The sequence below is a fragment of the Leptopilina boulardi genome, unplaced genomic scaffold, assembly GCF_019393585.1.
Source record: "Leptopilina boulardi isolate dan_hultmark-lab unplaced genomic scaffold, ZJU_Lbou_2.1 LbouV2_353, whole genome shotgun sequence".
Classification (NCBI taxonomy): Eukaryota; Metazoa; Arthropoda; class Insecta; order Hymenoptera; family Figitidae; genus Leptopilina; species Leptopilina boulardi.
Window position 1 is genome coordinate 352,287 of NW_026137922.1, and position 21,521 is coordinate 373,807.

At 32.6% G+C, this 21,521-nt stretch overlaps 1 protein-coding gene across 2 annotated transcripts in view; it reads right to left on the reverse strand.

Moving 5' to 3' along the window:
• LOC127286354 (MFS-type transporter SLC18B1-like) overlaps positions 1-19,747 on the reverse strand; it is a 255,832-nt gene extending 236,085 nt beyond the window's left edge. The window contains exons 1-2 of one of the 2 annotated variants that reach the window (XM_051312754.1): positions 19,383-19,747; positions 14,179-14,274 (exon numbers count right to left, since the gene is read on the reverse strand). In XM_051312754.1, coding sequence (XP_051168711.1) covers positions 14,179-14,274; positions 19,383-19,493 — 207 coding nt within the window. In that variant the 5' untranslated portion in view covers positions 19,494-19,747. The remainder of the gene's footprint in view (positions 1-14,178; positions 14,275-19,382) is intronic. The other variant, XM_051312753.1, reaches the window with a different exon arrangement.
• Between the last annotated feature and the right edge of the window lie 1,774 nt (positions 19,748-21,521).

Below are 21,521 nucleotides of genomic sequence, written 5' to 3' on the forward strand. Positions count from 1 at the left end.
AAAAAATGCTTAATTTAAAAATAAAATGCTCAAAATTTGATTTTTTTTTGCACTATTCGAAAGAGCAGGAAAAAACCTTTTGAAAACATATAGGACAAATATGTCCTATATCCCTCTTCGACAGTTTTAGAAAATACTTATCAATACTTTTTGGTTAAATTACTCACCCCTAGGTCTAATTTATGTGTAAATTACAGTCGGATCCTATGAACTTTTTTCACTTAGTTCGCTACAGGAATTTTACCCCCTATATGTTCCAACCCACATGAATATAACTTTCTGAAATTTTCAACTAAAAATTTTGCGGGTCAAAAGGAGTCTTACTTCAGATTAAGGTTTTAGAAAATTGAAAAAAAAGTTATGTGGAGCATAATTTGGTGTTTGTATCATGCGTTTATTTTGTGTGTGATATTGTTGTTTCCGCTAATAAAGATGTCACCACGGGCTCTTAATTAAAGCGCCACCTTTTCATTTGATTAGAACTATTCAGTTAATATTTGCACGCAATGTAAATCAGACTATTGTATTTTGTTTAAACCGTTCACACGAATAAACGTGAATTAAAATAATTCTATCTTATTATTAACATCAGGTTATGTAACCAGGACTCTTCCACTGCAATAAGTGGTTCGTGAAATGATCGGATTTGTGAATATGAAAGGTGTAAAATCACAATCGCGTAAGACGCTTGCAAGCTAACCTCAAAAACGAATTTCCGGTTTTGTCGAGCGTGGCTGATGCAAATTTTCGCTAGTTTCGAAAAACTTCCGTGTTTTGCCGAGCATAGCGCGAGTGTAGCTGTGTTTGGTTTTCAAAAGCTAACCTCAAAATAAAGTGTCTGTTTACGTTGATGAGCGATTATTACCCTTGTGTTTCTTAAATAATAAAACGTTGTTTAACTCGAATAACAATAATGTCAGGACACACAGTGCAAATCGAAAAATTAAGTAAAGAGAACTTCGACACATGGAAGCTCCAGATGAAGGCTATCCTGATCAAAAATGATTATTGGCCGTACGTAAACGGAACGACTGCCAGGCCAGTAGCTGTCGAAGAAAATCCTAACGTCGCCGCAATTGCAGCTTGGGACAAAGCTGATTCAAAAGCTAGAGCAGACATTATTTTGTCAATGTCGCCATCCGAACTGTGTCACGTCAAATATTCTGTCACATCGAACGAAGTTTGGAGAAAACTCGAGGAAGTGTATCACTCGAAGGGACCTGCTCGCAAAGCAACTTTATTAAAACAATTATTATTTACGAAAATGCGCGATGGCGAAAATATGATGGATCATCTAAATAACTTTTTTGGGACAGTCGATAAACTAAAGGAAATGGAAATCCTAGTCGCGGAGGATCTTCTGGCTATTTTATTACTTTATAGCATTCCTGACAGCTATGAGAATTTTAGATGCGCCATAGAGGCGAGAGACGAACTCCCTTCAGCCGAAGCCCTAAAAATTAAACTTCATGAAGAATATAACGCGAGAAAAGAAAAAGATGTTCAGAAAGAGCAGCATTCTCAAGGGGCATTCCATGTCAAGTCATTCGGAAACAAAAGTAAATTTCAAAAACCTAAAAACGAATCGCATAAATCATCCGGTGAACAAAACGGAAATTCGAGTGGATTTAATAACCAACGAAGAAAATACAAATGCAATTATTGTCACAAACCAGGACATAAAGCATCTGAATGCTGGTCGAAATCAAACAAGCAGAGTTCTTCCAACGCAGAAGAAGCTTTTACAGCTATTGCAATCTCGGTACCGGAGAAAATCAAGATCGAAAATACGAAAACTGAAAAATATGAAAATTGTGCAAGTGTCGAAGAAAAAGCATCTTTAACTATTGCGATGAGTGCTGAACCAACTACGAGTGATGAGTGGTGTATCGACAGTGGCGCAACGTCGCATATGTGTCGCGATAGAAACAAGTTTTCAAATTTTCATCCTGTTGAAAATCAAAAAGTGCGTTTAGCCGTCGATATAACGACGGATATCATCGGAAAAGGAACTGTTCACCTCAGTGTTCCAAGTGACAACGAATCGAAGAAAATACGACTGGAAAACGCTTTATGCGTACCTGAATTAAAAACAAACCTTTTGTCGATTTCAAAAACAACTGCCAATGGGTACAATGTCAACTTTCAAGAAACTCACGCGACAGTGTCGAATAAAAAGGGTGAAATTGTTTTGACCGCGAAAAGAAGAGGTGATTTATATTTTATTGAAGACAACAACGAGTCAACTGCTAGTGCAAATTCGTGTACAAGTGAAATCGAGAATTGGCATAATCGGTACGGTCATCTGAACGAAAAGAATTTAAAACAATTAATTTTGAAAAACCTGGTTAACGGTATGTCATTTGATTCCTCTGTGCAGTTACCATTTTGTGAAACTTGTGTTCTGGGAAAACACAGTGCTACCCCGTTCCCTCAAAAATCGTTAACGAAAAGTGATAAAATTCTCGAATTAATTCACTCAGACGTCTGTGGACCGATGAGAGTGCAATCCATCGGAGGTGCCACTTACTTTGTCACTTTCATCGACGACAAATCGCGTTACGTGGAAGTGTTCTTTTTAAAGTCGAAAAGTGAAGCTAAAAAATCTTTTTTGAAATTCAAGAATTGTGCAGAAAATCAATCAGAGAAGAAAATAAAAATTCTTAGGACCGACAATGGACTCGAATATTGCGGAGCCGAATTCACCGAAGAAATTGAACAAGCCGGAATCAAGAGACAGCGAACAGTCGCTCACACACCCCAGCAGAATGGGATAGCGGAGCGAATGAATCGCACGTTGGTCGAGATGGCCAGATGTCTGTTGATTAAATCAAAACTACCCCCAAGATTCTGGGCTGAAGCTATTGCCACGGCTGCTTACATCAGAAATCGATCACCTTCGAGAAGCTTGGATGATTCAACACCGTTCGAATCGAGATTCGGATACAAAGCGAATGTGTCAACGCTAAGAACTTTCGGTTGCAGAGCTTACGCCTTGAACAAAGATCCTGGAAGAAGCAAACTGGATCCAAAATCCAAACCGTGCGTCTTCGTGGGATACTGCGATGATTCAAAAGCGTATCGCTTATGGGATCCTGAAACGAGAAAAATCATTAAAAGTCGAGACGTGATTTTCAATGAAGAGGACAAAGGATTACCGATCGCTGAAAAACAAGAAGATTTCCTGGAATTTCAAGTTTATTTCCGTGGCTTCGAAACAAATCCTAGTGAAGATGATATCATTGAAGCAGAACCCGAAATTCATCATGACAATACGGAACAAGATCAACAAGAATCCGAAACAGATTCCCCGTCGGAATACGATTCTGCAGAAGATGAAAAACTCATTCGACAAAACGAAACTGAAGATCAACAAGAATCTGAAATCAATCATCGAAACGAAAACGTCAAAATCGAAAAACAAGAACCTCTACCCGTCGAGATGAAGAGGGGGCCTGGACGCCCCAAAAACCATAAAAACCGGCGAACGGGGAAGACCACCAAAACAATATAAAATGATCCTGGTCGAAAATGTGAAAGACGAAGCAAACCTGATCGAATCCGAAGCATTTGATCCGACAGTCGAAGAAGCAATAAATGGACCTCGAGCGAAAGAATGGAGAGAAGCAATGCAGTTCGAATTCGATTCCCTTAAAAAGTGCAACGCCTGGACTCTGGTAGACCGACCTACAAACAAAAGGGTCATCGATTGCAAGTGGGTATTGAGAACCAAACTCAATGCACAGGGGAACATAGAACGCCGAAAAGCTCGTCTCGTCGCCAAGGGATTTACCCAACAACCTGGAGTGGATTTTCAAGAGACTTATGCGCCAGTAGCCAGATTGAGTTCGATTCGGATCCTCGTCGCCCTGGCCGCAGAATTAGGACTTACGCTGTACCAACTCGACATCGTGATGGCTTACATCAACGGAGATCTTGACGAAGAGATTTTTATGGAGCAAGCTGACGGATTCGTCGAAAATGGAAACGAAAACAAAGTTTATTCTCTGAAGAAATCTATATATGGACTTAAACAATCCGGAAGACAATGGTTCCAAAAATTGGACCCAAAACTGTGAGCTTTTGGATTGAAACCTTTGAATGCAGACAAGTGTGTCTACGTGATGAAATCCGGAGAAGTCTACATGATTGTCGTTGTATATGTGGACGACATTTTCGTTGGAACAAATCGAGAGGACGTTTACACCAAATTCAAAGAAGAATTACTCACCAGCTTTCAAATCACGGATCTGGGAAAACTGCACTACTGTTTGGGCATCGAGTTTCATCAAGATCCGATCACAAAACAAGTCACAATGCATCAAGAAAAATACATCGAAAAGATCCTCAGAGATTATGGAATGAGCGATGCGAAGCCGATGTCAACACCTTTGGATGGTAACAGCAAGCTGACCAAGAAGATGATGCCATCGACAGAAGAAGAGATGGCAGAGATGAGAGATAATCCTTACCAGTCTCTCATAGGATCATTGATGTATCTGGCCGTTTCTACGAGGCCAGACATTGCCCACACAGTCAGCGTTCTCAGCCAATTTAATGTCAACCCCGGAAAAGCTCATTGGACTTCCGCAAAACGTGTTTTGCGATATTTGCAATGTACAAAAAATCACGGTTTATGATTCAGGAAAACCAAGAGCGATTTAATCGGATATGTTGATTCCGATTGGGCCGGAGATATCGACGACCGAGTGTCCTACACAGGATATGTGTTTAAACTGGCCGGAAGCTCAGTCACCTGGGAAGCGAGAAAACAGAAAACGATCGCCTTATCGAGCACTGAAGCCGAGTACATGGCTCTCTGTGAAGCCGCCAAGGAAGTCGTTTATCTTCGCAATTTTCTCAAGGAGATATATTTTTTCAACAAAGTCGCTGAACCGACAATTGTTTACTGCGACAACCAAGGGGCTCAAAAATTGATGAGGAATCCAATTTTCCATCAACGGACCAAACACATCGACATCAAGCACCACTACGTCCGAGAAGTGTTTCAACGTGGAGATTTGGATGTGAAATATATTGCCTCCAGTCAGATGATCGCGGATGTGTTAACTAAGAGTTTGTTTGGACCCAACCATAAAAAGTGTATTCAAGGACTTGGACTTTTTGATATCAGTGAACCCGCGTTGAGAGGGGGTGTTGTTCCCGCTAATAAAGATGTCACCACGGGCTCTTAATTAAAGCGCCACCTTTTCATTTGATTAGAACTATTCAGTTAATATTTGCACGCAATGTAAATCAGACTATTGTATTTTGTTTAAACCGTTCACACGAATAAACGTGAATTAAAATAATTCTATCTTATTATTAACATCAGATATGACGCTTAAAAAGGTGTCAAAAACTGCATTTCCATTGTAAAGAAAAGAAATACAAATTTTGCAATTTGCAAATTTTTGTTATCATTCATGAGGAATAAATTATCTAATTTAATAAAAAATTACACAATAAGGGCTTTTTATTTCAATTTCGTGGTTCCTTTACTCATTTATAAGTGTATTTAAGCGCAATTCTATCATTTGAAGGTCATTATTAATAAGTAATCTGCAGATTTCATTGATTTTTGAGAGTGGCTCAACCCTAAGGTGGTTCAAAATTTTTTTTTTAATTTTTCCAAGTCTTACCCGCTTAATTTTTTTTACATGGTAGAAAAAATTTCCTATTGTTTCTAGCGGATCTACATAATGGAGTGTGCCGCGAATTCGTGGGGGAAATTCGCGGATCATTCACTTTGACTGAAAATATTGTAGAAAATCAGTGGAAAGAGTGAATAAGTATTATTAAATTAAATAAATAAACTATTTAGTGATTGATTTATGCAGTACTTTTGCTAAATTAATATTGTATTATTAAATAAATAAAGTTTAAAGTGTATGATGTTCGGATAAGAGTGTTTAATATGGTAGGGAGTTCTGTAGTGACATTTCAATTCATCGTCGATAATGAAGTTAAGCCGCCGGCGTTGCACCGTAGGTGTCAGTAGTCATACTTTCTTACTTTCAAAAATTCTCTTTTTATCTTGTAAGAAAAATGTAGTATTAATTTGACTAAGAGTTAGTTAATTAGTGACATAATTTATATGTTGTTAATTAATAATAAATAATTTTATTAATTTATTGCTTCCTCATGGAGGAAGTATTGTTTTCGCGAAATTTTTCGAACTCATTTTTTTGACATATCTTTATGTTTTTTGACCTCAGGAATCCAAAAATGACATTTTTAGAAAATGTCATTCCGTATGTGTGTGTGTATATACATTACATTTTCATAAATATCTCAAATTCTATAAGAGCTTTAGGGCTGAATTTTTTTTTAAATTGTAGATCTCACTTGGGGACATAAAATGAGAAAACTTTGGGACAAATTAATACATATTAACTATATTTTTTTTTACTTTTAAAATTTTTGAAAAATCGTTTTTTGCCCATAACTTGAAACACATGTTTTGAAAGTTGGGATGTTTTTACTTAATTTTGTAGAGTTTTTTAAGACGCATTTTTTGAGCTATTGACGAACAATCTGCTATCATTTTATCCAAAGTTATTGACATTTTAAAAATCATAAAAAATCGTTTTTTGCTTATAACTTTAAAAAAATGTTATGACACCTACAGTTTTCTTAGCCTCATTTTGTAGAAATTTTCAAGACGCATCTTTTGACCTATTAACGAACAGTTTACGATTATTTTATCCAAAGTTATTGACATTTTAAAAATCATAAAAAATCGCTTTTTGCTCATAACTTTAAAAAAATGTGATGACACCTACAGCTTTTTTTAGTTTCATTTTGTAGAGATTTTCAAGACGCATCTTTTGACCTATTAACGAACATTTTCCGATTTATATTTAAATAAATATTTAAATATAAATATAAATATGCTTCCATGAGGAAGCAAAGTGTTCATGGAATGAACACAAAAATACATACTTCAACTTGGCAGCGGTTTTATTTTTTTAATAAATAATTTTTTGAAAATTATTAAATGATAAATAAAATAAAGTGCATAAAAATTTAATTCTCATCAAGATTATTTTTTTAACCAACATATCTTTCAGAATTTAATTTTTTTAAACATTATTTTAGACAAAACAATTAATGTTATCATTAATATTTCCATTAAAAATTATTGTTTTTTTAATCGAGAGTGGAGCGAGATCACCATTTGGCTTTTATTTTCGTATTCTATGAGTTAGAATATTGTTTTACGTAAATGTCATTTGTAGTAGTTTGCATATATGCCCTGAGTAGTTTCTTTTGCAATTTTTTAAGTGTTCTGAAAGTTATTGTGTTTTTTTTAAATATATACACTTGGGGCGAGATCATCACCACGATATCATTATTAGCTTTATTCAATTTTGAATTATTATTTATAAAAGATTTTATTTTCCAAAATAAATTCGTAGAACGGAAAAAAATACAAAGCATGTAATAAAAAACGTGTCCTTTTTTCTTTGCGCCGATCTTCTTCTCCCGGAATCCGCCTTTGCATCACATCAGGAGAGTCAAGTTATATGGCGCCTTTTTGCCGTACTTTGGCTTTCCATCTATATCCTGCTTGGATTAAGCTGCTTCTTGGTCTTCTTCATTCAGTCAGCTACATATCTTGGTCTTCAGCATATTTTTTAATTAAGACTTCTTTCATAAACTCTGTTATAGATTTCCAATTTGTCTCCATTTTTAGCATACTTCCTACTATTGTGTTTGGAGTGAGTGTTTCTCCCAATTCAGATTCTGTTTTTCTTCTTGTGGTAGCCCATCGTTGACATTCAAAAACTGCATGAGTGACATTATCGTCTTTATCTATACAATATAAGCATTTGCCACTTTTAATTTTCTTCATTTTATAAAGATAATGTCTAAAGTAGCCATGCGCTGTCAAAAACTGAGTTGTGTAGAAATCAACTTATCCGAAATTTCTGTTATACCAGGGTTCCAGTTCTGGGATTAGTTTGGCGGTCCACTTGCCTTTGGTACTTTTCTGCCATCTTTCTTGGTAATCTTGCAAACTTAATTTCCGAACTTCTTTCTTGAGTTGACTCTTATCAACTCCGTTTTTCTTTTCATAAATCAGTTTACGTTTACGTTCCATAGGTTTTCTACGAATTCCTTTTTTCAGTTCATCTGCAAATATTTCTGACCCATACAACAGTATACACTGTGCGACAGACAGTAAGATCCTTCGTTTGCTTGGTCTTGGGCCGTTGATATTAGGCATTAGTCTACATAGATTGGCCGTAGCCGTCGTTGCTTTATTTGCCGCACTTCTAATATGATCGGCAAAAGTCAATTTAGTATCTATTTTAATACCCAGATGCTTTGTAGAGCTCTGGGTTTGGATCACCTCCGTTCCGACTGTTATTGGTAGAAGTGTAATTATTTGTCTGGTTGTCAGAATCGTCACCTCTGTCTTCTGCAGTGCCAAGCTTAGGGAATGCTTCTTCATACAGATTTCTATTCGCCGCATGACAAGATTTAAAGTTAATTGTGCTTTTTCTAAGTCTTTTGCGAGGATCAGTGCTGCTATGTCATCCGCGTATCCGAAAAGCATTGAATTTTCGGGGAGTTCAATTCTAAGGATGCTGTCATAGGATGTGTTCCAAAGATCGGATCCTTGTGCTGCTCCCGCGTACAACTTTCTTTTTTGAGCCCCTTCAAGAGTATCGTAAATAAGTTCCCTCTCACTTAGATAATCCTGGATTATTCCCATAAGATACTCAGGTACATAAAAATCTTCTCTAAGGGCCTTTAGCATATCAGACCAGTTGGCAGAGTTAAAGGCGTTTTTAACATCAAGTGTGACTAGTAGAGCTATAGGTCTGGAGTATTGGTTTCCTTGCCTGGTTCTATTCGCAAGTGTCACCACTTCCTTCACTGCATCTATTGTCGATAGTCCTTTTCGAAAACCATATTGGCGACACAAAAGGTCTCCTGCTGATTTAATTGCTTCTTGCAGTCGGGGCTTAATTAATTTCTCTAGTAGCTTGCCTGCTGTGTTCAGCATACAGAGGCTGATGGATCAGATAGATTTCCTTTTTGTTTACTTATAAGAACCAAGCGTTGTTTTTTCCATCTTTTGGGGAAAATACCTGTTTCTAAACAGCTGTTGAACATATTAAATAGGAATTCTGTACAATTTTCAGCTACTATTTTAAGTACCTCCCATCTGGGCCAGACGATTTCTTCATTTTTATAGTGTTCATTGCTTTCTTGAGTTCTAGCTCTGTGAAAAACTCGATTCCTTCGCTCACAGTATTCTCTCTGACATTGTTTTGTTCTTCGCGTGATGGGAAAAGCGTGTCCACTATGTAAGACATTTCCTGCGTACTTTTAACTTCTTGACCTTTAAATTTCCCTAATTTATTTGTTACTACTTTATAACCTAGACCCCATAGGTTTGCATCAACTTCCTGTATAAGCTTGTCCCAGCAATACCGTTTACTTAATTTAATAGCTTTTCCTAGTGTCTTTTTTGCTGACTTATTCTCTGTTGTTTTGTACAAGAATGCATCTAGGTCTTTCTTTTTTGCCCTCTGAGCCCTTCTTCGCTGGTACAGACATTTCTTTCTAAGATCCGCAATTTCTTCGGTCCACCAGTACATTTCCTTTTTTATTCGCTGCTTTTTCTTTGGCATTGACAAATTGCAGGATGACTTTAGCAATTTAATACTAGACTCCACGATACGTTCTGCTCTACCATTTCGCTCTATTTCTCTCTTTATTGCATATGATCCCAGTTGGATAACTGAGATAAGGCACTCAGACTTTACTTTCGCAACGTTCCACTTTACTACTTTTTTCGGCTTATAAGATGTTGTTTCTTTTGAGTCCCCAATTTTGAAAACAATATACTGATGGTCACTCCCAGTAAAATCTTCTATCACTTTCCAATCAGATATCTTGCTCGTTGTATCCTCTGTTGCAAGGGATATATCAGGGATTGTTCCTCTGTTTCCTGCTTTTTGGAAGGTTGGTATGGGTTCATTCGCGGTGAAATAACAGCTAATTATAGTTGTCTTTCCATTATTAACCCAAACAAAACCATTTCCATGATCTTTAACTCTAAAGTTGTTTGTATTTCTTATCCATATAGCTGCCGTTTCTGATAGGTCCGAATACCAATTTAGGAATTTTTCATTCCTATACTGTTCGCTTGTGTCTATCTTTTTTTCCAGTGTTAATTGTCCCAGAATTTCTCGTGCGGTTTTGCTTCGATGCATATTTCCTTGCATTGTTGTCAGCACTTTAGTTTCTGTTTCGCTGTTTCAAATTCTAGGATAAATGACTTGCATTTTCCAGATCCCGCTATGTGTGATAAGTCTTGTTCACCTCTTTCTTCGCAAAGGAAACATTTTGCTTCTTGGGTAGATTCTATTACTTTATGTTCTTTACATCCACATTTATAGCACATATCTTTTCTATCAGTACCTTCACATTTAATTGATCTATGTCCGAATCCTAGGCACCTGTAACATCGGGTGACTACGACTCTCTGTCTTATGCGGCAGTTTACCCAGACAATTTTTATACGTGCAGTTTTAAGCAGTTCATTTGCTGCGCGTTCATCTATTTCGTTGTTTGTGAGTCTAGGTCCATGATTTCCAGAATCAGCTTAGGGGTTCTGCACTGTACAACTCCAGAGTTTTCTACTGCACTTGCAAGGGAATTTGTAAATTCTTCCTTAATACCAGACTTAAATGTCATTTCCAGTAATACATTTCCTGATCTAGTTCGCCGAATTGATTTTATTTCTGTCTTTGTGTCCTCTAGGTTAACATTTTCGCGGATATTTTTTAATACTTCCCGGTATGTTTTACCCACTACGGGCTTTATAAGTATTGCTTCTAGCCTGTTTCTGACGCTTTTCCCCATTTCGTGGTTCCTAGTAGTCCCATTTTCCCTGTTCTTTTCCGTCGACTTTATTTCTCTCCTGTTTTTACTAAAAGGTACTTTAGTCCAGCCTTTATTTGATGAGATGTCTCTGGCTCTTTTATCTTCCATACTCTCCAATGGACTGGTAGCACTTCTTTTCTGCGGTTTGGTCTTTGGTGTTACTTTCCTCTTGGAAATTGAGCCTAACCTTTTCCTCTGGACTTCAATACTATTCGTTCTTACCCTTTCGTACTCTGTTTTAATTATTTCAACGTACGTTTTTAAATCTGGTATACCATTTTTAATGTCTCTGTGAACATTTTCTTGCTTTTCCATAGCTTTGCTTATCGCTGTTAGAATTTCAGTCATCTTAGTTAGTTTCTCTATTGTGACACGATTTAACTCCATCTGCATTGTATCAATCTTCATTTCGCTTGTAAAGGTAAATACTTCATCAGCCAAGTCGTCAACTGATAAGGTACTGCAGTAATGGGATTTCGATGCTTTATGGCCTGCTTGCTCACCCTGGTTTAGCGCCACTGCAGAGGCATCCGAACTCCTCTGCAGTGTAATCAAATTTTTTCTTAATTCTTCCTTATTCATTGTTGTATTTATTCTTCAGGGTTCCTTCCCTTAGGTTCTAGACCAGTGCTGGTTTTTGGTTCGCGCCGATTATTTAATTTCACCGGTACCACCTATATCTAGGAGGCGTATCTAGGATTGGTCGGTTAAGGATTTAATCGCTGATTAACTTTTAACCGGAGTTGGTGAAACTGACCCTTATTGTTAGTCAAATTAATACAACATTTTTCTAACAAGATAAAAAGAGAATTTAAAAGTAAGAAAGTATAACTACTGACACCTACGGTGCAAAACCGGCGTCTTAACTTCATTATCGACAATGAATTGAAATGTCACTACAGAACTCCCTAGCATATCAAACACTCATATCCGAACATTATACACTTTAAACTTTATTTATTTAATAATACAACATTAATTTAGCAACAGTACTGCATAAATCAATCACTAAATAGTTTATTTATTCAATTCAATAATACTTTTTCATTCTTTCCAATGATTTTCTACAATATTTTCAGTCAAAGTGAATGATCCGCGAATGTCCCACGAAATCGCGGCACATTCCATTTCGTCGATCTGCCAGGGGTCCCACAAGGTATGGAAATCTATTATTTTCTATATATTTAATCCGATGTTTGGTGTTAAAAGCATTTCAGCATCGCGTAAAATAATATTTCAAGAACTTCTCTTTCAGATTATGCAATAAAAATTGAAATAGTTTTAAAAATAAAAAAGATATATAGGGGGCATTGTTTCTGAACAGGAGACCCCTATCTCACCAAAAATGGTTTTGACCAAATGAGTCGTAATAGTGTTTAAAATTTAGCTCTTTTCGTCTACTTCTCAAAGCAAAGTGGCATTAGAAAAAATTTTAAATGGCTGAATTAATATGTCGGACATAAAAAATTAAAAATCAATCTGATTTGCTTGATTTTTTTAAGTTTTCGGGGTCGCTGAATACGAATCTGGCATCAGATTTTAAAAATTGAAAATGGCGGTCAAAAAAAATTGCAAATGAATCTAATTTGCTTGAAACTTGTTCCTGAGGGGTTTTCGGGGTCATTGAATACGAATCTGTCATCAGATTTAAGAAATTCAAAATAACCGATCATAAAAAAAATAATTATATCATACTAATAATCAGGAGAACTATTGTAGTTAAATCTATTATTTAATTCCTTGGGTATCAAGAAAATGAAACAATTTCAATTTCAAATTTGCAAAAAAAATTATTTCCAGCCCAAAAAATAATTGTTGCGATGAGGAAATAATTTTTTGACTAATTTTCTCTGTAAAAAAATTAATTAACTAATTATTTTAAGATTATCAAAGACTGTTTGTAATCAATCAATTAATAAAGTTTGCTTCTTCTCAATTTACACATTATTTTTTCTGTATTATTAGTTAATAAATAGAAGATTAAATTATTTAATTAGGAATATGTGTTTGTCACATGGTATAACGTCAGTGGCGCGCGAAAATATAAAATTCAAAAAATTGTGGGGGTTGGCCAATGGATGTCTTTGCCATTGGTCAATACCCATGTGCTTTCTACTTTCCCATGGTCGTATGAGGCAGGTTTCCCACTACGTAGCCTTACTGATGAGTCCAATATTGGGACGCAGTAAGCTCGCACACAAATGCTTTGCTATAATATATATTCGCAGAATCGAATTTGGAATTATATAAATAGTACCTAGTTAGTAATAATGCAATTATTTCAAATTTTATTTAATGTAAATTATTATTAGATGAATTTAGTATGGGACAACAAAATATTAAGTCTCCATTTTATATTTATTTGTTCATTTTATTATTTATTTTGTCCTTTTATTGTCTTTTTACAATTTTCTGTCTATTTATTTTATTCTTTTTACAGTTTTATGTTATATTTTGTGTGTTCATCTGTCTTTTTACAATTTTATTTTTGACTTTGTTTATTTTACTTTTTATTTTATTTATTGACTTTTTATTTGTGTTGTCCCATAAAAAATCTGAAAAAATTAGGAAAATCTTTTCTCACCATTTAAAAGGAGTTAAGAGAGTAAGACTTGGAAAAATAAAAAAAAATTGGACCACCTTACTCAATCCTGACTACTTTTTTTTAATTGCCTATAATTCCAAAACTTTTGGTCAAATATTTTTACAATGTTTAGCAAAAACATTGCCCTTTAGTAGATCTTTCTAACAATATATAAGAAATCTCGAAATTCGGTCTACAAGGGAAGTTATAGAGAAAAGTCAAAACTATGTCCAACCCTGACTGCTCTCCCCTATATTGTATCACCTAGTTCGTAAAGGAAGAGTTTTGAAATTTTTTTTTTATAAATGTCGATGATTTTTCCTTAAAAATTGTGATTTTAAATTTTTCAAATTTGGTTTTTTGACCAAAAAAAATATAAATTTTGGTAAAAATTAAAATTTCTTCCTTCATGAACTAGCTGTTGTATGTATAACAGCCTCAACTTTGGTTCTGGTGCTCCAATTTTTATGAAATTTCGCGAAAACATTCTCGAGAGTATATATTTTTAATATTTGTTTTTAGTACTGCGTTAGAACAAAATTTTTTTGTTTAATACGGTAATATAATTATTCCTTTTTCAAGGTTAAAAATTATAAAAATATCCTTTTAATCCAACTGTTCATTGCAATGTTATCTATTAATGTAACAAAAATATCAAATTTTTAGTGTAAATAAATTAGTCTTACCTTTTGACCATAAATTGGGCTAATAATAAACACCACCAATTCAAAAACTCCAAATACTAAGCCATATTCCGTTGCTGAAGCTCCTTTTCTTTCAGCCTATAAAAAAATCTCATTTTAAAAATAATTTTAATTTAATTTATTTATTGCACTGTTCGACACGATTTTGTGAATAAGAAAATGTCAAGAATTTTTGAAAAGTAAGGTAAAAATGAAATTACCGTGTCTGGTCGTTTTTCTATATCAACTCGTTTATAGTATTTAGGTTAAAAACAACCCTGATGTCAGATTTTCAAAATTTTAAATGACGGATCCAATATAACCAAGTATTATAAAAAATCAACAACTTGTAAAATATTTTACTGGCATATTGGATCCGTCCTACTTTCGAAAATGCTTGACTTTTTTGTTGCATGCCATAAAAAGTTTAAATTTTTTTAGAAAATGTTTTCTTAAATACAATAATTAGTTAATTAATAATTCCGATTTAAACTTCATTTTATCAAATAAAATCAAAATCCATTTTTCATCAATAATGACATAAAAAATAAACAATCAACATACAGTATATTTCTTCAGATACTGGGGGTCGATTACGTAACATTCCCACATTCCACATCCCACTTCCCATATTTCACACCCCACATCCCACATCACATATTTCACATCTCACTTCCCATATTTCATATTCCACTTCCCATATTTCACACCCCACTTCTCATATTTCACATCTCACTTCCCACATTTCATATCCTACTTCCCATATTTCACATCCCACTTCTCACTTCCCATATTTCATATCCCACTTCCCATATTTTACATACCACATCCCACTTCCCACATCCCACTTTTTATATTTCACATTCCACATCTCACTTCCCACATTTCACATCCCACTTCTCACATTTCACTTTTCACACTTCACATTGTACATTACAGTTTTCTTATCACGCTTCCCACCTTTTATATCCCACTTTCCACTTCTCACATCTCTCCCATTTCCCACAATTCAATTCCCAATTTTCACATATCACTTTCTATTTCCACATCTCACGTTCCACTTCCCGCATCTTATATCCCATTTCTCAATGTTCACTCATTATCGTACATCTCACTTTCAAATTTTTACTCTTTATTCCGTTTATTAGTCTTTCGATTAAACTTTTGTATCATAAATAATCAGCATAAATTAATGTATTAAATTAAAAATTTTAGTAAATAGTAACAGAAAGTCGAAAGAATATGACATTATTTTAGTGTTATGTTTAACGCATCGCAAAATTTTTAGTTTCTTTCAGAAACTAGTTAAATCTACACAATAACAATTTTTATAAAATGGAAGTGAAAAAAACAAAGCAAAAAGTGGGATGCATGACGTGAAGTGTGAAAAGCGGAAAGTAACATGTGGGAAGTGATATATGAGAAGTGGAATGTAGAAAGTAAGATGTGAGAAGTGAAATGTGGGAAATGATATGTAGGAAGTGAGATGTGGTATGTGAAAGATGGGTAATGAGATGTGAGAAGTGGGATGAGCAATATGAGATGTGGTATGTGAAAGATGCGTAGTGAGATGTCAGAAGTGGGATGTAAAATGTGGGAAGTGAGATGTGGGATGTGAAATGTGGGAAGTGAGATGTAGGAAGTGCGATGTGAGATGTTGGATGTGGGAAGTGGTATGTAAAATGTGAGAAGTGAGATGTTGGATGTGGGAAGTGGGATGTAAAATGTGAGAAGTGAGAAGTGGGATGTAAAAAGGGAAGTGAGATGTAAAATGTGGGAAGTGAGATGTGGGAAGTGGGAAAGTTACGTAATCGACCCCCTGTACAAAGGTGTGTAATTCATGTTTAAATTCAAACAAGAAAGAAATTTGGATTATTGTCTGAAATTTTTCTTTTCTTAAATTTTTAAATATTATCAATTTATATTTCAATATCTTTTTTTTTAAATTACTTTTTGTTTCCTTAAATTTTTTATTTTCTTTCTATTGTTTACAATTTTTAATGTTGAGAACCATTTTTCATTAAATTTGTTAAAATTTCGTAACTAATTTAATTTATCACCTATTGTATTACGTTAAATTATATTAAACGTATCAGGTATTATATAATTAGGTAAAAGCTTAGGATAAATCTGGGAAAACTTTTACTTAAACTTGTTAAACACACTGAAATAAAAACCTAAAAAAATTTGAAAATTTATTTTTTAATTTATCAATTGTTTTTTCAATTCTAAATTTAAAATAAGATTAATTAGCTTTAAAAATCTTTGTACGAAGAGTTTAAAAAAATATTTCAACATGTATATTTAAAAGAATAATTCTTTAGTAACATTTATTATTTATTATTTATAATAAAATTTCATTTTTTTAGTGATGCATGTCGAACAGGTGGATTTCATTTGTTTTTCCGTCTCCTTTCATAAAAGAAATGAAATGAAACTATAAAATTCAATTGTTTTGATTGTTATTTTAACAAGAATCTCGATTTTGTCGAAAATCACTCGACATGTATCACTACATTTTTCACTTATTATTATTTTTATTTCTTTATAGTTACTTCATTTTTCGTTGAATTGCACTCAAGTTGTGCATCACTTTCATAGAATTATCTTGCACTTTAAATCACTCTTTTTCATTCATTTTTAAAAAATTTAATATGAATCAGATTCTTATTTATTCATAAAAACATTCTTTTATAATTGCAAGGAAATTTCTCTGAAAGTTTGTCACAAAATTTTGAACAGTCTAGGCATAATTCTACGTCTCCTAAAAATAAAGTGTTTATTCAAATTTCAGTGCAATAAAGTGTTAACTCAGAAAATTAGGTTATATGGTGTCTATTGAAAATTTCGTGCAATATAGTTTTTATTCAATTGCTTGTGCAATATAGTGATAGTTCAAGTTGAGGGTAATAAAATGTTTATATTTAATCGTCAATTCAATATAAAGCTTATTCAAATAATTTATATATTTTTTTATAACTTTACGAATGAAAAATACACAGAAATATAATATGTAATGTAATGCACATAACATAAAAATTTATGTTAAAAATTGTAGAAATGAAATTATAAAGTATTTTTAACCTTAAAATGATTAAAAAATTAATTCTTTTGAGTAAATCGTCAATTAAAAAATTAAATATACACTGCGACCCGAGTTTAGCGAAATCTCGGAATCGGCAACAATAGGATGCTAATTAAGCGGTAAGCGTAAGATGCTCCGACTCGAGCAGGAGCGTATAAGTAAGGCAACGCGGTTCCTTCTAGTTGAAAATGAGTACCAAGCGGAGACGTTTGTCTGGGAGGTACAAAGTTTTTTAATCTTTAATTTTAAATAAAAAATTTGTTAAATTATAAAAGCTTATTTATATACATGTATACAAATTTTATTTTTGTTTTCACTCCCAGCAAATTTATAAATTTACTTTATGAAAATCTTAATTTTAATATTTGCTCTCAATGTTATATTTGATGAAATTTATATTATTTAATTTCAAATAAATTTAAAATTTATAAGGCAAATGGTGAGTTTTTCCCCTATCTTGTCTGATGTCAGTACAATTATTTGAATTTTTATTAAAAGTAATTTTAAGTATTACTTATTACTGTTTATAATTATAATAAAATCTAAAAATTAAAATATAATTATAATAATTATTGCAATAAAAATATTATGTATTATAAGATGAAGAATTTTCAAGAAAAGAGTTTAAGGATTTCGTATTTCAAGTAGTTCGTACGGCCCTGATTGCTGACGTCGATTTCGGAAAATCTCATTACTGAGTTTAGCGAACGACCCACCAAACCTGCCGCTAAACTCAGGTCGCAGTGTAATTCTTAATTTAAAAACGAATATAATAAAAATTTAATGAAAAACTTAAATAAATTCAAATGAATTAATATAGTGTAAAAAAAAAATTGTAATTTTATTTTTGTCAATAACGTTTATTGAATAGAATAGAGCAATAAGATTAATTTATTGTTTAAATTTTAAGTCATCTCATATTTATTTTTAAATCAATTTTTTGTATTACCTAATCAATTTTTTATAAACATATTTTCTAAAAAGGATCTTATATTATTCATTTAAATTTAGAAATTCATGTAATTATAATAATATGTTTTTTAAACAGTTTCAATAATAAAATAAAAATTTATTTTAATGTAAGCTTTATATTAAATTGACGAGTAAATATAAACATTTTATTACCCTCAACTTGAACTATCACCATATTGCACAAACAATTGAATAAGAACTGAAATTTGAATAGACACTTTATCATTAGGAGACGCCGAATTAGTGAAAACTTTTTTCACCTTGATTATTTTAACAGAAATCCCCCACATATAATAATTTTTTATAGATTCTTTCTCTTAAGTTTTCTTAAAATTTTTCTGTCTCGAAGTTGGTAGTTAGACATTGAAACGTCGGCAAAAAAGAAGTGAACAACGAAATTAACAGCTCTATTTTGATTTGAACAGTATTCTTCTTTTCAAATAATCTATTTTAACTGTTAATCCTAAAGCAACATTTTTTACAATACATCTATTTATTTCATTAGAAAAAGGATTAAAAATATATACCAATTAAACAAGTACTTTGGAAATTTATCTAAATCATCAATATACAACTAGAGTGTTTTCAAGCTTATACAGTCAAGCAGTTTGTATTTTAATAATTATGTAAACTGTTTTTAATGTAATTTCTTGATTAATGAAAAAAACTGTCAACATATTTAGCTTGGCGAATTAACTTATTTACAAGAAATCTCAATTCGTAATTTGCACGATTACGCACTGGAAGAATGTAATCTGAATGTACATAACCAAAGTTCTAATACTCATTTTTCTAAAGGAAATATACTTATTATAAAATATGTTTAATATAACAATCATTAAATATTTAAAACAATACGAGAGCGTTGGATATTTTTATCCTTATGATCTACAAATCTAAAAATACATTTGAGTTTTTAAGTTATTGAAGTTTTATAATAAGAAAATTCAATACGTTATATGAATGTATTTCAAAATTATTTTCAATAGCTCTTATAGTCTTTAATATATATACTTTTGTTAATAGAAGAATAATAAACAATTTATAAAACATATTGATCTATTTTAATGCATACTTTTATTATCTAAAAAGTTTTCATGAAATAAGAATATAGCGATAATAAAATAATTATTATTACTAAATTTTTTACCTCTTGCGGATAAAATGGAGCTTGTAATGAGACACATACTGCATTAGCAAAATCAGCAATGCTAATAACAATTAAAGTTAACCATTGCCTTTTAGTAAATTGTCCCACCATTATAATAAACAAACTATTTTGCGATCACTTAATTGTTCCTATCACTCACGTCAAGAAATTAATTGCAACTAAGGACCACAAAAATTATTATTAATTATAAGAAAATAAATAATACACTAAATCTGTCGTCTGATACACTTAAATCCTTCATTACTTATAAAAATATATTAATTTTATTTTAATATTGAAGCTTGTTTAATTTTACGTGTTTAAATGATTCATTTTGGCTTATGTTTGATTTGTTTCCATGAGACTGATTATTTTCCGTGTCAAAGGTTACTCGATAAGCAATGGTTCCAATTTATTATCTGAAAAAAGTTTTAATTCATAACTACCAAAAATTTAAAAGTGCTGATTAAGAGGCACTTTTATAAAATATTATAGAGAACAGTATTAATATAAAATAGAACATAGTCACAATAACATTAAAATCTCTTGATTTATTTGTTGGCAATATTTTGAAGTAGATTACTTTGGATATATCCCAGTGAGCACGTAGTGGAATTGATCTAGTGTCTTCTACTCTAGAACAACTATTATAATTTTTTTATGTAAGACTTCTAGAACTGTGTTCTAAATTTATACTGTAATATTTTTTTATATAATCTATAACAAATAAATAACAAGTGTTCTACAATATTTTATCTTAATTTGTTCTACAATTTATATATCATTGTTACTGCAGCGTTATAGAAGATTATTACGAAAGTTTATTGAATTGTTCTATTCCTGTGTTTCAGATTTGTTATGTAATAATTATTAAATCTGTTCTGCATAGAAAGCATCTACTAAACGTTCTAAGTCATCTGTTATTAATTAGTATCTATTAAATTTCACACTGAGAAAAATAATAATGTAATGTTAACAAAATAATTTGGTGGAGCACTTTTAGTTAAGATTACAAAAATTTAGTTGACATAACAGTAACGAAAGAAGCAATCAATCGAGAAATTTAGTTGGCTGTACCAAAAATTTCGTTCAAGCTTTTGCGTCTGTTAACTGAATAATTTGGTTCTCCAAACCAAACCGTCTGAATGCTCAATTGCGCATGCGCTGTTTTTGTAAATATGGCTTCTTTCTCTGTTTACGGATGTCACACGTTAACCATGCTTCGCTCTTCGTGTGGTCCAGTTTTATTCAAGTGTTTTCGGGATTTTTATGTGTTTCAGAAATTCGGTAAAAAAGTGTGTGTAGTGATGCATATCGAACAGAGAGAATAAAGCTTGTTAAAAGAACGGAAGTTTTTCTCCAGCCTGTATACTTTATGAAAATAATTTACACTCATAATGTCACTAGGATTCTTAGTGTAGTGGTCAGCGTTCTTGATTTGCGTTGCGTAGTCTGAGGGTTCGATCCCCAGCAGTGTTAGGTTTTTCCGCAATAGAAATTAATTTAAGTAGACATAGGGTGGTAGGTAATATAAAGCGAAAAGAATAAAAGAGGATAACAAAAGTGATAAAATTAAGTGAAAAATAAAAAATATAAGTGTGAGCCAAAAAATAATTTGATTGAGAAAAGAAAAAAATTTTTTTCATTTAACTAAATTTTTTGTTTGCTTAAAAACAATAAGTTAGTTGTGCAAAACAAAAAATTTGGTAGACCGAACAAAATGATTCAACGAAAAAATTTAGTAGCCCGAACCAAACGGATTAGTTGCACATATATCAAATAAAAAATTTGGTTTGGAGAACCAAACTTCAGTAGATGATACCAAACAGTTTTCTCAGTGCATATACAGTGATTTAGTACAATTTAAAATTCAACTTACATAACAATTTTTTCTATAAATATCCATAACCCACATAGCAAAGCTTGTTGCTGTGAGGTTATTGTAAGGATATGTGTAGGGCTTATAAGGTTACCGTATGCAAGCTTGCAGTAAATGAAATTACAATTACAAGTCTTTAATCTCACCTAAAATATTTTTATAATAACTGACAAAAGAATAAAGTTTTCTCTAAGAGCCACTAAAACTTATGCAATCGACTAGAAAAGTGTTTACTAGTTCAGTTTTACTAAATTAGAGAT